This window comes from Phoenix dactylifera, chromosome 2 (genome assembly GCF_051530095.1).
Source record: "Phoenix dactylifera cultivar Ajwa chromosome 2, Ajwa_hap1_PhDact_Kaust_v1.1, whole genome shotgun sequence".
NCBI classification, from domain to species: Eukaryota; Viridiplantae; Streptophyta; class Magnoliopsida; order Arecales; family Arecaceae; genus Phoenix; species Phoenix dactylifera.
Window position 1 is genome coordinate 36,250,401 of NC_143191.1, and position 19,626 is coordinate 36,270,026.

At 34.8% G+C, this 19,626-nt stretch overlaps 1 protein-coding gene and 1 long non-coding RNA gene across 12 annotated transcripts in view; both read right to left on the reverse strand.

Moving 5' to 3' along the window:
• Window positions 1-2,893: 2,893 nt before the first annotated feature.
• On the reverse strand, window positions 2,894-6,715 carry LOC149768298 (uncharacterized). Its single transcript, XR_016399261.1, has 2 exons — window positions 5,373-6,715; window positions 2,894-4,117 (listed from the first exon to the last, which is right to left on the reverse strand). It is a non-coding gene; the product is annotated as an uncharacterized LOC149768298 (long non-coding RNA).
• Window positions 6,716-10,995: 4,280 nt separating this feature from the next.
• Window positions 10,996-19,626, reverse strand: part of LOC103701502 (calcium-transporting ATPase 5, plasma membrane-type-like) — a 58,138-nt gene continuing 49,507 nt past the window's right edge. For 6 of the 11 annotated variants that reach the window (XM_088716201.2, XM_008783577.6, XM_008783575.6 and 3 more), the window contains 12 exons: window positions 19,148-19,207; window positions 18,652-18,813; window positions 17,377-17,493; window positions 17,195-17,293; window positions 16,961-17,098; window positions 16,490-16,590; window positions 13,453-13,498; window positions 13,213-13,347; window positions 12,089-12,196; window positions 11,897-11,988; window positions 11,274-11,368; window positions 10,996-11,193 (listed from right to left, as the gene is read on the reverse strand). In XM_088716201.2, coding sequence (XP_088572327.2) covers window positions 11,156-11,193; window positions 11,274-11,368; window positions 11,897-11,988; window positions 12,089-12,196; window positions 13,213-13,347; window positions 13,453-13,498; window positions 16,490-16,590; window positions 16,961-17,098; window positions 17,195-17,293; window positions 17,377-17,493; window positions 18,652-18,813; window positions 19,148-19,207 — 1,191 coding nt within the window. In that variant the 3' untranslated portion in view covers window positions 10,996-11,155. Of the gene's footprint in view, window positions 11,194-11,273; window positions 11,369-11,896; window positions 11,989-12,088; window positions 12,227-13,212; window positions 13,348-13,452; window positions 13,499-16,489; window positions 16,591-16,960; window positions 17,099-17,194; window positions 17,294-17,376; window positions 17,494-18,651; window positions 18,814-19,147; window positions 19,208-19,626 lie in introns of those variants that run through there. The other 5 variants (XR_015975413.2, XR_015975412.2, XR_015975415.2 and 2 more) reach the window with 3 other exon arrangements.

Sequence of the window (19,626 nt, forward strand, 5' to 3'; positions counted from 1 at the left end):
ATTAAAATATAATAATTACATAGTTTGTCCCTTTATAAACCTAAAAATTTGTTGGAGCTAAGAACTCTAGCCGTCAAACTTCCTTCCGCAAGAAAAATTATTAGAAAGATAAATGGTCATTCGGATGATGAAAAATTAATGTACACTAATAATTAAAATATTTTATACAATTATTATTTTATTATACTATAAATATAATATTATATTACATTACATCATAATACATTAATATGTTATTTTAAATAATTTAATATTATGTTATATTATGAAAAATTAATTTATACTAATAATTATAATATTTTATACCTTTATTATTGTATTATACTATAAATATAATATTATAATACGTTATATCATAATACATTAATATGTTATATTAAATAATTTAATAGTATGTTATATTATGAAAAATTAATTTATACTAATAATTATAATATTTTATACCTTTATTATTGTATTATACTATAAATATTATATTATATTACATTACATCATAATACATTAATATGTTATTTTAAATAATTTAATATTATGTTATATTATAATATTAATTGTTACTAATAATTATAATATTTTATACCTTTATGTTATATTATTTTACATTACATCATAATACATTAATATGTTATTTTAAATAATTTAATATTATGTTATATTATGGAAAATTAATTTTTACTAATAATTATAATATTTTATACCTTTATTATTGTATTATACTATAAATATTATATTATATTATATTACATCATAATACATTAATATGTTATTTCAAACAATTTAATATTATGTTATATTATGAAAAATTAATTTTTACTAATAATTATAATATTTTATACCTTTATTATTGTATTATGCTATAAATATAATATATATATTACATTATATCATAATACATTAATATGTTAGGTTAAATAATTTAATATTATGTTATATTTTCAAAAATTAATTTACTCTAATAATTATATTACTATTATGCTATATTATAATAATATTATTTTATATTACAATAATATTATACTATATCGTATATTTATGTATTAATATATGTTATGTTTTATTACGCAATGTCCTTTATGGTAATTTTGTCATACAAAAGTACTTTCTCATTTTGTTTACCAAACATATGTTAAAGTGTCACAGCACTTTACAAATATAGTTACCAAACAGCAAACAGCTTTTTATAACAGCTCTATCAGACAGCTCTACTTCCAACAGCTCTACTGCCTACAGCTCCCCCAAACAGGGCCTTATATACTGATGAGTAATATTGCTTCAGCATGAACCAAAACAATGTAAGATCACTCCATGCGACTCCCTTTTTTTCCCCCTTATTGCAAGAGAGAATATCAGAGAAGGCATGTTCTTAGAAGATACTAAAGGAAAAAAAAAGGAAAAAAAGGTGGAGACGGGAAAGATTTGGAACGGAGGAAGGCAGGATAATTTGGAGGTGCCTAGCTACTTAGCGGCCTCAAGGTTCTTCATGTAAAGTAGTGGGCAATGGTTGCTGAAATTGTTTATAGATTACATCAGTCATTGATAAGGACTCCACTCTTTTTCCTCATCAAAAAATAAGGACTGCAGGGGTTATGGACTGGATAGCTTCATATATGGCCAGTCACTTCAGAGACATCCTGTGGGCTGGAGAAAAAAATTGCCTAATTTTGAAACCCATTGTTTTTTGTTTATATTAAATATATATGAATGATCCATTTTAATAAATTTTATTTTTTTGCATGAATACCCTTTTAAATATCGGATTTTGCATTAATACCCTTTAAAAATTCATATTTGCATGTATATCCTCGTAAAATACTTATTTTGCCATTTTACCCTTTTTTTATTTTTGTTTTTGCATATACACCCATGCTATATAACGACGTTAAAAAATTAACGGTTTCAAATTAAAATGACTAAAATGTCCTTAATAGGTAAACATGCAAATAGATCGTGATTCCGATAGCAGAAAAAGAAGGCAGGGATAATAGCGTAATTTTAAAAATTTATTTTATTTTTAACTAATATAAAGATGATTTTTCTTAACACCGTTAGAATAACCGTTATATTACGGACATTTGTACAATAAAAGAGTTTAATGAGGGTATACATGCAAATATAAATTTTGAAAAGATATTCATGCAAAATTTGATATTTAGAAAAGTATTCATGCAAATAAAAATTTTAAAAAAATAATAAATAAAAACAGGACGAAGGCCCACTCTTTAGAGATGCCGCCGCCTCCGAATGACCCGTTCGCGCTCTTATCTTCTGAGTAGACCGCTCGATCCGCGAGCACATGCGGCTCCGCAAAAGTAGGGCTGTTAACGAGCCGAGCCGAGCCGAGCCCGAGTCTGGGAGAGCTTAGCTTGGCTCGTTTCACCAAAGTTCGGGCTCGGGCTCGGTAACGAGCTCTATATTGGGCTCAAGCTCGAGCTTGCTTGGCAAAGCAAAGACTCGGGCTTAAGCTCGTAAAGCTCATTTCAATTACGAGCTCCAGAACGAGTTATTTTTCTCTGTGGTTAGATTTTTATGAATTATGGTGCTGAAATAAGATTTTTTTAGTGGGAGACTAGAGCTCGTTTGGGCTCGTGAGCTGCTCGGGCTCGAGCTCGGGTGTAAACGAGCCTCATATTGGGCTCAGGCTTGGGCTCGGACTCGTTTAACGAACGAGCCAAGTTTGAGTCGGACTTTTACCGGACCGAGCCGAGCAGCTCGGCTCATTAGCAGCCGTACGCAAAAGGCAAAGGTAATGTCCATCGGTGACGTTGGCAGCGTAGAATATTCGAGCCCGTTTCAACCTGACTGCGGGGATCCACCTCGTACGCCAAGCGGAATTCGGCACGTCATGCCTTCTCATAATTACATCCTCCTCCTTAAAACTCGATTCACTCCTCGGGCGTCATCGTCGCCGTCGCCGAGAAGTGAGAGCCCCTTTCCGGCTTTCTTGGTCCCTTTCCCCGCGATGGCCATAGCCCCGTTGGAGAGAAACCCTAGGGCTCCAGATCCCCTTCGTCTGACTCCTCTTCTCGCCGGCGTGCTTTCTTCGTCAGGGATCGGGATCTCCGACGCACCGCGAGGCCAGGAAGCAAAGGATTTCCCCCACAAGAAGCTACCCTAATCTCTTCCAGCTCGGGGCACAGCGATTCCTCGTTCTTTCCTCTTCAATTCGAATCAATCTTCTCCCTCCCAGCGATGGTATCTGCTCGGTGATTCCTTATCCCTTCTTTTCTTGCACTCGTTTTATTTTTACTGCTCGTTGGAAATTATTTTGCATTCTTTCCGTGAAAAGATTGTTAGATTCATCGCATTTATGGTAAGTGACAAATTCCTCTCGTTCAATTTTAGCAAGTTCGACTTAAAGATTCTATCTCTGTTTGATCCTTCTTTTACTCTCGGGGCTTGAGTCATTTGATCTGATAGAAATGAGCCGATTATCATGGAGTTTTTCCTTGTAATGTTACGTAGTCCTTTTCAATTGCTTAATTTTTCAGGCTACTGCAACTTGCTCAAATTATTTGCGTACTTTCTGGCAATGTGTCATTTGTTTTGAAAAATTCTAATACCTTCGCAAAAATTTCAATGATTAAATTACTGAAGGACTTTGAAGGAGCCTGCAAGTAAGTATGATTTTCAGAAATAAAATGAGAATGAACGGTGTAACATAATAGGTGGGAAGATTCCTACTGAAGTCATAGCAAGAGTGACAATCAAGAGAGTCCCCAATCAGGTGTTAGGGACCGAGGATTGCAAGTTGCATTTCTTTAAAAAAAGATAATGGTGGAGGAAGAAGTAGAATAATAACTTGGGAGCCGAACCCTAGGCTAACAATTAGATGGCCATTTCTTTTCAGTTGATTTGAGAATTTTTGTACTAGAAGAGACAGACAGTGAAGAGTGCAGAGAAAAAAACATAGGTAGGTACCAGAAGAGACGGGCAGTGAAGAATGCTATATAGGCTAAATTTGGTATGAAAGTCTCATTCTTCTAAAAGGGCAGTCTAGTGCGCAAGGTTCCTTCCATTGCAGAGTCTAGAGAGTATCAAATGTATGCAACGTTATCCTGTGCATGAAGAGACTATTTTTGTATTTCGAATTCATGACCTGGAGATCACAGTGGAGCAACTTTGGCCCTATTTGGGGGAGGTTTTAGAGGGCCAAAAAGCACTTTCTGGCCCTCTAAAAGTACTTTTAGATAAAAAACTGTGTTTGGTAAATTTTTGGAAAAGCTGTTTTAGCTTTTGCGGGAAGCTGAAAACAGTTTTTGAAATTGGAGCTTCCTCTCAAAAGCTGTTTTTAGCTTTTTCGGAAAGCTGTATGTTTGACAAAAATGCCCATATTAAAATATAATATTTACACAGTTTGTCCCTTTATAAACCTAAACCTAATAATTAAAATATTTTATACCTTTATTATTGTATTATACTATAAATATAATATTATAATACGTTATATCATAATATATTAATATGTTATTTTAAATAATTTAATATAATATTATATTATGGAAATTATTTTATACTAATAATTATAATATTTATACCTTTATTTTTGTATTATACTATAAATAGAATATCATATTATATTATATCATAATACATTAATATGTTATGTTAAATAATTTAATATTATGTTATATTATGAAAAATTAATTTATACTAATAATCATAATATTTTATACCTTTATTATTGTATTATACTATAAATATTATATTATATTACATTACATTATAATACATTAATATGTTATTTCAAATAATTTAATACTATGTTATATTATGAAAAATTAATTTATACTAATAATTATAATATTTTATACCTTTATTATTGTATTATACTATAAATATTTTATTATATTACATTACATTATAATACATTAATATGTTATTTTAAATAATTTAATATTATGTTATATTATAAGAAATTAATTTATACTAATAATTATAATATTTTATACTTTTATTATTGTATTATACTATAAATATAATATATATTACATTCCGAAATAATACATTAATATGTTATGTTAAATAATTTAATATTATATTATATTACCAAATATTAATTTACTCTAACAATTATATTACTATTATGCTATATTATAATAATATTATTTTATATTACAACAATATTATACTATATCGTATATTTATGTATTAATATATGTTATGTTTTATTATGTTCTGTTGTATAATACTATGCAATGTCTTTTATGGTAATTTTGTTATGCAAAAGTACTTTCTCAGTTTGTTTACCAAACACAAAACAAAGTACCACAGTACTTTACGAATGTAGTTACCAAACAGCTTTTTATAACAGCTCTACTTCAGACAGCTCTACTTCCAACAGCTCTACTGCCAACAGCTTCCCCAAACAGGACCTTTATCGTTCTGCCAAGACTCACCCTTTGAAAGTCTCATTCTTCTGAGATAGAAAATTTCTAAAAGTTGTAAGATGATAGCTTGCCTTTTCACTTGTTTTAAGCGAAAGTAACATCATCAATCATTCAGTATATTTCATGAACTTACTAAAGATAGAAAGTAATGGTTTATACTAGTTTGTTATTTATGACTGTCATTTAATAATATACTACACAAGAATGTACATTCCTTAGGTTGTCATTCATTGTAGTTGATGAAGCATAGAAACATAGAATTTGATCCATTCAATGTGAAAATACTTTTATGCTTAGTACTTGTTATGAAGTGGAGATGCATCTTTGATTTGATTAATGACTATTCTGAGTTTGGAGAGGAAGGGGAGAGACATGATAAGGGCTTTATTCTATGTTAGAATTTTATGCAGGATAAGGATATTTAATCATAATGGCAAGATTGTACAGATAAAATGCTGATGTCTTGCAGTTAAGATTGAAAAGTTGTGTGTTGATTGTGAAAAAAGTTTTAAAAAATAGGTGAAAAAAGGATCAAATTTTGAGTCAGTTCCTTGTTATTGGTCGAATAAAAGATAAGAGATAAGTAACATGACAAAAGCTAGCAAGCTTGGCACAAGATTGGTTATTCTTTCTTCTTTAACCTTCTAAAAGTCTCGTAATGCATAGCTTGTTCCCATGGTGGACCAAGTCATCATGAAATCATTTAAAACCTTGTTTTTCTATAATTTTTTTATTTGACTTTTCATTACTTGCACTTTCATATAGGTCTGCAACTCGAGAGATTATTTAGGGTTTGGAAATTATTTAGGGTTGGTTTAGGTAATCCCTCCATAGTCCCACTAGATTCTTGGGATTGGGTAAGTCGGGCTCATATCAACCCAACGTCCCTAGGCCATATCATGCAAAAAAGACCCTTGCTGGTCCTTTTAATGTCATGCAATGCTTAGGCCTTTCTGTCTCCCTCATCACCTCAAACCCCCGTTCTCTCCTTTTCCCTCTCCTCCTTACTTCCCAATCCCACAAATCTTGCGGGTTTACTCAAGCAATCCCTTAGAATACCATATCAAGGCTGAGGCTCAAGTAAGATTAGTGGTAGGAGCAAGGTTAGTCAGACTTTAGGTAATGAAAAATGGAAGCCCTTTTGGTTCAACTAGGCCCCCATAAATCATTGTAAGGAAAGTTGAAATGGCTAACAATTTTGAGCAAAAATACAAAGAATTACTCAAGACACTAAGCACAATCTTATTGTGCCTAGCTCACTAGGTCATGCTATGATGCATATTAGGCCAGGTTAGAAAGAAATATAGAGGCTCATCATTAAAGCCCATGTTTGGAATCTTCTCTAAAAGTATAAAAGGATGAGAACCAGGGTTGTTATTTGTGGTGCTTGGAGAGAACACTAAGAGGTCCCTTCTATTCTCTATGGAGAGACATCTTTCCCTCAAAGACCTCGTTGAGTAAGCTCTAGGAACCCCACAGATTAGGAAAAGCTTTCTTTGGAGAAGGCAAGGAGAAGATGTGCAGTGTATTTGTGAAGATCTAGCCACAAGTTCATGCCTTGATTTTTGCATCTCCAAATCTAAATCCTGGAAAGGTTTTGAGTGCCCCATCAAGGTAAGTCCATTCCTTTCTATTTTATATTGTTATCCGCCATGGTGAGCAGATTCATTTTGTAAGACAACTTGCCTCTTGATGCTGATAACCTCTAGTTTGATCTTTAGTGGGTTGTGATCTAAGAGAGGCAGTCTCTTAATGTTGTGATCCTTAGCTGGGCCAAGAAGAAAACCATTGTAATCCCATTATCGGTGATAGTGGAAGGTTTACGTGGACTTGGTCTTGTGGCTTTTCCTCACTGGTTTTCCATGTAAAAACCCCGTTTCCTTTTTGTTTTGTTGCTTTGTGGTGCTAATTACGGCCTTATTCCCGTGATCCTATTGTTTTCACACAAAGGGAAGAAAATCTCTTCTATTTCTGCTATTGTAGGTCCATATGCTCTGGTCTGAGTGTGTATACACTGATATCATTCTCTCTGTACACCATTTCTCTCTTCTACGTGCATTTGTTTGACCTGAGATAGAGTTTATTTTCAACTTATTTGGCCTTTCTTTTCCATCAAATTGGTATTAGAGCCTCCTAATAGTAATGGACAATGAGATGATTACGGGGCTATAGTTCAGGCATCTAACCATGAGAAGTTGTATAAAATGAAGATCCTGAAAAGTAATTCTACTTAAAATACTAGTTCTATGCCCTACCATGAAGGGAGGAATGAAAACATTAGTTCATGCAAAATGCCTTCAACAAAATCATTGCAATCTCCTCAAAACTAATGCCAGGTTGGAGGAGGATAACATGCCACATTATTTTTACGTGCATCGACTGCTATCCTATGGACACCTAGTGATCACTGTTTTCTGTGGGGAGGGAGTGGAGGATTTTATGACAATCTTTCTATTATGTCATACAAGGAAGAACCCAACTCAAGGAAGAGAAGATATGGTTCTTTACAAGTGCACTGTATATATATATATATATATATATATATATATATATATATATATATATATATATATAAAGTATGACCAGGAGAATGTGGTAAAGATAAGAGAAATTGTGGTCTAGGTCCATGGGCAGGAAAAAGTAATTCTACCACCAGAAGCTACATGGGGTAAAAATATCAACAAACTTTAGATGTATTGGTGTTGGATAAGCTTAATGATGAAACTGATATTCGAAATGTTTTCATAGTCTATGCAGATATAAACACTTCTTTAATTATTGGATCTTCAATTTTGGTTTTCTTCTTTGTGCCTTCTCCAAGGGAGATTGATTTATTCCCTTTTGAGGAAAGCATTATTTTGTCGGCTGATGATTTAGGTTATGTGGTTGTTCATATAAAGGCCATCAAAATTAAGATGTTTGCCTAATGTAGTTATGTGTACCTCGACTACCGGCATAATGGCCCCAAGATGTGCAAGAATTTAATTTTACTTAAGCATTGGATTTATGGATGACAGTCTGCACTTTGAGAAGTGCAGCAATACATTTCGGTTTTACAGAAACACAATTGCAGTTAATATTGTAGTGGCTTCTATAGCAAGTGGTGTTGCATAAATGGTTCCCCACCTCACTTGCTGTAAATTTTTTATCTGAGGTAAACCAATTAGATGATTTTTTGCTTCAGCCAAATTGCTGAAATACAAATCGGTACAAATCTTTTGCTTCTCTTGCGAGCAGCCTTTCTTGAAATATTTTTGGGACGCTTTTAGTTCTGTTGTCAGTTTTAAACTTTTTGTTTTTGTTTTGTTAGTGCAGGTTCTGTATCAGTGTAAATTACAAAAATTTCCATAAGATTTATGTTTATCATACTTAGACTCAATATCTTATAAGATCTACACTAATATTAACAATATCAGTGAAACTGTTTACCTAATATAAAAAACTCAAAATGGCCTCTATATAGAAGGTTTTAGATCCAGGTGAAGCCCAATTCACTTGGACTTTCCTAATTGTCGGTTCTCTTGGAAGTCTTATGTCTTCGAGAGCCCTCCTCCTCCAATGATAGGGAGGAAAAAAAATAATCTACGGTGTTGGCATCAACCATCTGGAGAGGGAGCATCCTTGGGATGAGGGCACATCGGGCAGCTAGGTGGAGCGGAATCCCTCTCTCATCCTCCTCACCGGGAAGCATCCTTTCAGCTGCGAGCCCATACTGACCTGGCTTATGCACCATGGCTTGGCTTCATCATCCTCCGTCACGCCGACCGGCGCATCTGGACGGTCGAGATCACTGGCCTTATCATGCAGCCCACCCAGCTCATCATGGACGAGTTGGTCCGTGAGCTCGAGACGCCTGTGACCTTGGTGTACGTGCGTCGTTTGATACCCCGCGCAAGGAGCAGAGCATGGTCCGGCAATCTTAACTGGGGCCCCACCACCGTGTGGGCAACTAGGATCTTGAGAAGTGTGTTTGGAATTCAAGGGATACGCACCGCTAAACTGCGATGATTCCATGCCGTTCGCAATTCATGGGCACAGGTGATGTGCGTTTGGTTTACTTGACAGGATGAGAGAGAAGTAAGGGGGCGATTGTTTGGTGCGACCAGAGGATGCCCGAAGCCAGCCACCAGCCACCTTTTCGGCATCTAGGTAAGGCCCTATTCCTTCCCTCTTCTTCTCTGACCTCTCTTCTCTCGTTCTCTCTCACCATCACCATCCCTTGCTTGATCATTTTCTGAATTTTTTTTCCGATTTGGCGTTTAGATTTTATTTAAAATAAATGATTTGACTAATATTTTATTAAATTATAGGTTAAAATGTTAGAGAAATATAAATCTCAATATGGTAAATATAGGCTTTATAAACTATTGGATACAAATATAATTTTCTACTAATTTCGAAAGGGGTTTGGTAATTTATTCTAAAAATTAAATTTGGAACATCATAAGGAGCAGAATGCCTTTCTAATAATTTAGTTCTACTTATTTTCTTAAAATTGAAAAATCTAAGAGCCGGTTAGATATAGCTTTTTTTAATGCTTTTTTTTTTTTAAAAAAAATCTAAAAGATATGAGCTAGGTTGAACCATTAAAACTTTTGCTTTTGTAAATTGTTCATAAAATCTTCATGGCTGTTTGTCGCAAAGATTTTTTGCTTTCAAAATAATAGAGCTTTTTTTAAAAATATGTTTTTCTAAAAATCTAAGATATGAATTAGATTGAACCATAAAAAGCTTTTGCTTTTCTAAGTTATTCAAGGCTCTTGGTTGCAAAGATTGTTTTGCTTTCAAAAAGAGAAGTAAAAATAAAAATAAAAAAAAACAGTAGAAATTTTGTGCAAGTGCTATCTTCAACGTCAATCAACATGGTATTTTAATAATTCATAGAGACAAAAACACAAAATCAATCAATTTTACTGCATCTGCTTAGTTGCCGTATCTTTTTTAGTCACCCGGCAGTAACAAAACCAGCTCTTCAAGATTTCCTAGTAAATGTGCTTGTATGAGAGAGGAATTATCGGGACCATGGATAACTTCGGATGCTCTGGACCCCAGCACACTTGCATGATATTTCACGTTAAAAAGCGAATCATCCATCCCCAAAATTTCAGCGATAGTAGCTCCCATGGCCCACTTGATCGTATTTCATTCCTCCACGAGCAAAAGCAAGAGCAAAAGCAAAACGACCCGGCATCCAAATAGGTCCATAACTCCCATATTAGAAAAACCTGCTAAACTTTTGCATGAATTGATAACCAGTTATTAATGCATATCGTAGTCTAGCTCCAGTTAAATAAAGTTTGTTCGTCTTTCAGTCAGATCTGGCAAAATGTATCTATCCTCGCAAAGTTTTATATAGAAACATCATTCTTACGCATTAAAATACTCGAACCTATGCCAAACAAAATTGACTTCATCCTACACTCCCCAAAGGAATGGTGCACCGACTAGCCATTGAATATCCTCAAAGATCAGGAGAATCTATAAGTAATTAAAGTACAAAAAGTCAGAAGTTGGAGTGGAGCCATCTATAAGTATCAAAACCCTATGCATACTTAGGACGATAAGACATTCCACCGGTCATCCAGAACAACTTTTAGTGCGAACGTTCTGACCGCTGAACCCTTTCTGTATTGATATTGAAAAGCAAATATCTGCAAGGGATGAAGCAATAACTTCGTTCTCACTAGATCCATAGAAACATGTAAAATTTCATCATGTATAACCTACTCCTATATACAAATTTCCAGCTTCCAATTGAAAATCCACTCTTACAGCCTATTAGTGGAGTCGCCCTGCACCATATCATCTGCAATACAGAATTATGGATAAGTTAACATTTTCAAACCAACCACAGATGAGGACTATTCTTGAGATAAGATATTGAACCTTGCTTTCTCCGCCAGCTAAACCAGTTCATACAGATGTCTCCAAATGGCATTATTGGAACAGGGAGGAGTTTCCCAAGAGCAGCCAGAGGCCAACTGCATGTGAGCAACAAAACTAGGTCACAACTATTGACGATACGAAAACCATGTGCTTAAAAAAAAAAAATCTAGGCCCAGTGAAACATGAGTGTTCATTTAAATTAACAGAAACACATCATATTCATTTCTATAAATCAGTAGCTGTTTTTTTGATTTTTCTAGTACAAAAATCCTTTAACAACTACGGGGCTCGCAATCATCTATTTAGGTATCACATATGGTACATCAGGTGGTGTTAAAATAGTGCAATCTAAGAAGCCAACATTTGGGCTTTCAAAGATTTTATTATCACATTTGCATACAAATATAGACATTAAGTTTGCTAAATGGTAAGATTGAGCAATGGTAAGGTTGCTCCATTGGGACTTGGGAGTCAAACAGTTTGAAACATGGAAACAACCTCTTTACATGCAGAGGTAAAGCTACATTTGACCCTCTCCATACCTCACTGTGTAGGAGCCTCATGCACTGGGACACTTTTTTGTAAAAGCATTATCTAATAGCTGAGAGAATAGCATAATATACCTTATGAAACCAATGCCAATTGAAACTAGCCACAGCTTCCAATTGAGCTTCACAGTTGATGTAAACTTCCCTAGAAACTCGATAATCAAGACCTATAGTAGGGGAAATCGTGCAAACAGTTAACATCATACAAAAAAGCAGGGGAAAGACTGCATGTGGTAGCAGAAATATTAATTTTTTTTTCCCTTTTACCTGAAGTAGAGCTGTAATTCCTACTATCCCCATAAAGAGGTGGTTTCCGGTTAATCCACTGAACACATTAATTTCATCTGGTTTCCGAGCATTGAACTCATTGAAGATCTGTTAGAGCAAGGAAAGTCATCGAAACACCTGTTAAAGAAGCTTCAGTATGGCAACCATAGTATGCATAATGGTCATTGAAACACCTGTTAAAGAAGCTTTTGTATGGCAACCATAGTATACATAAAAAGTTACTAATGGCGGAGCCTAGTCCTTTAGGTCCTGTTTGGATGCCCAAACCAACAATTCGGAGAAAGTCCCCACAAAACTGAATCTTTAAGGAAGCCACATGAGGGTAAATTGATGGAATAAGCGGACCTTATGGAGCATAAAATCTTGAAAAAAATGAGGACAATGAATTCTCTCTGAGACAAGGTTCACTGTCTCGGTACCAGACCTCCTATCGTTATCATGCCAGCACAGTATCGATACAGTACGGTACAGAATTTTTTTGGCATATCGGATGCCGGTACGCCACCCGTACCAGATATCGGTATCGAATCGGTACGGTACGTCCCGTCTGATTCGGGCCGATACAACAGACCATGCTCTGAGAGGTGATTTCTAGTGTTCTGATTTTTCAGAAAGTCTTGGGGCCAAAGTTTCCTTGATGGGAAAGACATCCTCTCCCCCACACTGTCTTCCCAGCTAACTTCTTCCTGGCCCTCACCATATATGGTATAATCCCCGATTAGCCTGCCGGAGCATCCAAATAGGCCATTAAATGAAATACTACGAACAAATATTCCATACAAGCTGCAGCAATTTCAGCACATTCTGATTTGCGTAAATTTCATTTTTTCCAAAGCATCTGTTTACGCATCTAAACTTACTGACATGGAAGAGGTTATCCTTTATTAACCAGAATCTTGAACAATTATTTCAAACAAGCTGTTGTAATTTCAACACACCTCTAATTTGGACAAATCAACAAGAATATGCGAAGTAGATCAAATATACTGCAGGGAGCGGCAAGGCTTTCAAGATGATATATCAGAAAACCTTTCAGGAGATAGAAAATTAAAACTGGAATTATTGTTGTACTGAATGGTTTGTGGAAAAATGTTGAAACTTACTTGACATAGGACAAATGTATTAAAAATGAATGTATTTTTCACTTTGTCTGCATGCTCTTGGCTCTCATGCTTCAAATGCAAAATACTCCTCCCATCAAAGTTAAGTACCAGGAGGATCACCACTTGATATAAAGCCTGCAACAATATTTCCAACCATTATTAGTAATCAGTCCAGAAAAGCAAACAAAGCCTCCAAAAAGCGTAGCAAAGATTGCATAAGGATAAAAGATAAAAGCACACCTGGACTATCAAATTTCTCCACATGACATTTGTAATTAGAGATTCCCTAAGGAGAGAAAAGAGAGAGAGTATTTCATCAGCATCATTGATGTAAATCCATTTCAGAGTAGAATACATGAAATAACAAATGGGCAGTTTGAGAAATCCTTGAATGCTTCAAAGGAAATTTACCAACCAAAATTGCGATTATAGATAGTTCAGCTCTCCCATGTACTTTTAATCGAATAAACAATGAAAAGTCTTAATCATGGCCAAAACAGATATAAATAAAACAAAAAGATTAAGTCGGTAGATGCTTCAACATCAAAGGTAGTAAAAATTGGCCCATCAGAAATTTGTGAAATTGTGCTATTATGGCTCAACATTGAGGATAAAACTGCAGATAATATATAATATATTGATTAGACACCACACACATGGTAGCTTCATTTCGTGTGATATATCAAGATGCCACCACACATAAGTCAACTAAATTTCAGCAAATCATATCCATATATGCCTTACTGTACTGGTACTTCCTCATTTATCATGTAATATATATAGGCTCTACCTTGTCTAGGTCTCAACTTACAATCATATAGGATGAAAATATCACTTAATAACCTGAAACATTGTGTCTAGCAAACGGAGTTCATTAAAAGATGGGATTAGGCATGCTGATGATATCTATTACACAAAAATGGTGGTTTCTTTGGACAGATAACTAATGTGAATATTACATATATAAACTGGACTAATAAGAAATTTGTTAATAACACAATCCATTAAGATGCAGTGCCAAGAGTTGGCAGTTTGGCACCAAGTATGGATGATAGTTCATGCATCTAGTTGATATATCATCATCATAATCAATTCATAGCAGATTATATTGTAAACATGAAATTTAAGGAAACAGAAAAAATGGCAGCATGACATATACCATGTGACAGGAGGACACACTAGCAACTTTGTACACTTAAAACAGTCAAAATTCAAACATAGCTATCAAGATTCTTGTTCACAAAACCACCACCCTAGATATCAAAATTTTAGCAGCTAATCAAGGCCCATAGGTATAATCTTTTTTGGATGTAAGGCCTGTAGGTATAATCAGCAGCAAAATGTGCTACATACAGGGAGATCTGAGGCATGCTTAGTAAGCAAGCAGGCAAACACTTTCCATCGAACAGGCCACTTTTCTAGTTAAGGCATTAATCTTGTATTAATAATTCTGAACAAGAAGATTCCTAGGCACAAGAGAGAAGTAAACAACATCAGAAGTGCAGAACCAACAAAACTCATCACGGTTATATGAAGCTAGTTATCCATTTCTCCTATTGATTAGCCCAGACTCATGTCGTCCATCAATCAATAGCCATACAGCTAGAACAACTAAAAAGTATAAGATATGACATCCGTATCTCTATCATAAAAAGAAAGCTCTCCAATTATAAAATCAGTATCTCCTTGAAATATGTCCAAAATGGAGGCGGCAACACAACTATGATCTCTTTGATAAATCATTTAATTTTGTGTAGCTTGAGCATAAGAAACTTTGAACAGGTCTATTTCTATGCAAGTCAAAATCCTATGTTCGATAGTTCTGCCAAATACAGAAACAAGGAAATACATAATCTGGAGTCACTGGTAGGCAAACAGCACTTCCTTGCATTGAATACACTATTTGATAAAAGTTACAAGCAGATAGTATCTATATACATCCTCAAACCACCAAGATATTCCAATTACTTCAGGTCAGCTATATATATGTTTCCATGCATTTCTAAAACTAGCCATTATATGTACCATATTCTTCCTATTAATAAAGCACAGATTGCTCTCTGTTGAAACAAATAAGTGCCACAAGGGTTCATAAAAATTGGCAAAACTAAGCCTGGAAATATAAAAGACAGTTCTTCTTAGGTAAGGCAAAACCCTATATTCAACAGATGTGGGAATAAACTACTCAAGAACCTCATGTGGCACCCATCAAACACTTCTTCTTCAGTAAATATGTCAAAACTAATTGAGAAAATATGATTAATATCCATTTGCTCCCCCTCTTCCTGAGGTTATTCCAAAGTCAACATAAATAACATCATTTTGTCTCTATAAACTAATGCATATCTCAGTTACACAAATGATTGTATCTGATAAGAAAGTGATTTATGGACAACTGTTCAAACTATTTCATGTACCAATACTAGTTTTAGAATAATATTTTGATAAATAATTTCACCATAGATTCAGGCTTAACAAAATGGGGCCTAAGTTTCTGATAACAGATCAAACCTGAGGACCTATTTGGATGCTAAACTTCTCATCTATCATGTGATCTCCTCTGCAAGCATGGAAGGATGAGAAATTAGGTGGCAGGATGAAGAAGTTCGAATCATCAAGGAGTTCACAGATTTCCCAACATTAAGATTTTTTGGGGTACTACATGTTTTAGATGGAATCTGCTATTCCAATAGAGCCTGGAGAGATGGCCTCCACCGATTCGTTACACTTCTCTCCTCCTTCCCCTCTAGTGATTCACTTCTCACCATGTGAAAAATATCAAAAAATGGTATGTGATCAAGCAGACAAGCAAGCCCTAAATCAAATAAAATTTAAACAACCATCTCTGTTATGCATACAGTTCCTTGCTCATCCTAAATGGAAAGTACCAGATTGAAGCGGAAATGACCGCACATTTTTCAGGCTACAAACAAATTAATCAATGGTGGTATATATGAGACACAGATCTCTTTTTTAGCCATATTGGCCAACTAATATAGCTCAGTGTTCTCCATTGTCTATATCAATTTATGCGTGTGTTGGATATCATATATATTCATAACTGAATGAAGCTACCCTCTACTTTGACCATCAGCATCTTGCTCAGAATGTTCCCTGCTAATGAAATTAATGCGACAATTACATGCTTAGAACAGAGGCAAAACAAGACTGGTATTAGGATTTAACCAGCCAGGTGGCAGACTACTTCAGAACATTGCAGACACCAAATTTCTCAACTATTCTTGTATATATTAATTAAATGAAAAACATTTGCAACCTTCGACCAACAGGAGATCTGTCCATGAGGCGGTCTGTTGGTGGTTCCGTTGCCAATGCAAGTGCTCCAAGTGTGTCCATAATGAGATTGACCCAAAGGAGCTGTTCAGACAAGGATGAAGCCGAACAAATTGGTTAAGTCAGCATATGAAGAGTACAACACAAGTTTTCTCTTTTTTTTTTTTTTGGAGTGCATTGTGTTATATTCAACACCTCTGAGTTCTATTTGGCAGGTAATGACATTGAAAATGGAAGTCAAAATTGTTGTTCTCTGTTTTATTAGGACAAAAAAGTAGCAACTTCACATGCATTTTTTTGGCAAACAAGCAGCAGGTATGTTGTTTCACTAAGCATGCCGTGCTGGACTATCTAGCTGGTTCAATCTGATTTTGGTTTTGGTTCAAGTCTTCTAATCAAAAACCAGTCTTCTGATCCAAAAGCAACAGAGTACGCAAAGATTTTCATATCTAACCTGGACAGCATTCAAAGGAACTTCACCAGATGAAACCGCAGCAACAACATTAATTACAAGCGCTGCAACATTGACAGTGAGCTGGAACTGGATAAATTTCTGAATATTTGCATATACAGAACGACCCCAGCGGACAACCTATATAGGAAAAAACGAAGAAGAAAAAGAAATAACGCATCCCTCTTCCATCTATCAGTTAAAACAAAGCTATCAGGCCATAATTTTAACATATACCTTCACAACTGATGCAAAATTGTCATCTAATATAATGATGTCTGAGCTTTCTTTAGCTACTTCTGTTCCCTGAATGCCCATTGCAAGACCAATATCTGCCTGAAAACCAAAAATTGAGGTTGAATAAGCAACCATACACTGTATTATAACTTCATCACATGAGAGAAGATATAATTGCAGACCTCATGCAATGCAGGAGCATCATTACTGCCATCTCCCGTGACAGCAACTACATGACCTAGTCTCTTTAGTGCTTGTACAAGGAGAAGCTTGTCACTGGGGGAAGACCTTCCCATCACCTGTAAAAGATTTTCAAATTTAAATCACTTGCTGCCATGATGTCAAAAATACATGCATGAAATTGGAATTGAATTGCGAACAATAACACTTAAAAAGTTAAAACAAAATTGGGAGGATTAAGTGCCTGAAATAGTCAATGCATGTGCAGAAAGCTTCTAAGGCTTAGTAGCACATGTTGTATAATGTATAGATTCATCTTATGAATACCATACTCACAGATATCTTTATAATACATTAGTTTATCACTTATAAGTAACTAGATTTTAGAATATGGCACATAGTTTGAACATTAATTAGTTTCAAATTTTCTTGGTTGCACTAATAACATAATTCAGAAGTATGCCAAACTTTACAAGTGTATCAAGTATATGGTCAGAAGCAGAAGCAAGATTAGATATAACTTAATCGAGTTTAACCTATGATGTCTCAAAAGCACAAGCAAGATTATGGAGCAAGTATGGCCCCTTGGACATAGTAACCAAGGCATTACATGAATAAGTGTGTGTAACTTAGAGAGAGAGAGAGAGAGAGAGAGAGAGATGGCTGAGACAATGCCACCACATAGTTTCTATATTATTATTTACACTCTTATCACATGAAATTGCCAGGGTTCAGGAGGATTAGATATTGTATCAATGCCCAGACTAACAAACAAACTTCAGAATAACCAAAACCCATAATAAGAGAAGATACGACTTTCAGGATGTGTATCTGTAAAAGCCTAAAAACCTTCATAAAACAAATATAAAAATCTATCTAAAGGCAAGAGAAATGGGCAGAATGATACAGTGTCAGTTTGCAATTCATCAATGGAAAAAATGGCTAGAAATCTTGTAAAAAATAAGTCAATAGATCAGCATTATAGAAAGGGGAGGAATCTGTGCAACCATTCAAACCAAATTAAACTTTGAAATTGAAAGATTAATATATATTAGTATTTTATCATGTGTTGCAATACTCCAAGTCAAAAGTTCCAAGTGACAGGTTGATAAGAACAGATTCTGGCTTTCTTTGTATATCATAACAATCATCAATTTGATACAAATTCCTTTGAAGTGCCTAAAAAATTAATGCCCTTACTTCTGATATTTGACAAAATCTGAACGAAACATGTGGTGTTGCTTCAATATACAAAAGAAGACTAATTGTTGTCTTACAGTTATTTTCTCAGCAACGCTATCCCTTTCTCGATCAGTCTTGGCACGAAATACTCTTCCCTCTATAAGACTGGGCTCTGAAGCATTGGCATCTTTAAGTATCCCACATTCAAGAGCTATGGATTTAGCTGTCTGAAGATTATCCCCAGTGACCATGCGTACCTATTTGTTCAAAATGATTTATCAAAGTTAAATGATATGTCAAAAAATATCTAGAGAACACATCCCTTCTAGATGGTTCAAAATTTATTGAATAGCTAATAATAGCATATCTTATTTGAAGGTCACTTCAAAATGGACCTTGGCAGTAAAAATTGATAAAAAGCACTCATGCAATGACTAATGGATCAGTAAGTTAAACAATCAATTATCTATGCCAAGCCACTTTCACAGTTGATTTTGACATCGAATTCATTGAGGTCAAAGATTCCCAAGGTAACTCATAATGACTTTAAAATGCTTTCGTGCCATGCCCTAACAAGTTACAGAAGAGTACCTTGACACCTGAATGAGTGCATAGCTCTACGGCATCTTTGACCCCAGGTCGACAAGGATCCTGAAAGTCTATAAATTCAGTACCAAAAAGGACAACATCGATATTAAATAAACAAAATAAAAGGAAACGAGATGCAGTGCATAAAAAACTCAGCTGTTATATCATGCTAAGAAGACACCTATTTGGATTTCAATAATGAAATGATGGAATATCATTAACATGAGAAATTATATTGATGGATGTTATTTGAACTCCATTGGTCAGTTATCTTACCACAAATCACCAAAAAACCCCCACAAATATGTTAATTGATGAATGCTGGTAGCGTTCAATCTAAATTGCTTTTGAATCAGGCTGATACAATACAGGCTCTATTACTCGAATGATTTAGGGGGAAAATAGTACTAATGCACTCTAGAGCAGTGACTTAAGTTATTTGCATGTCAAATTAGGGAACAACTGTAAAATTCACCAAGCAT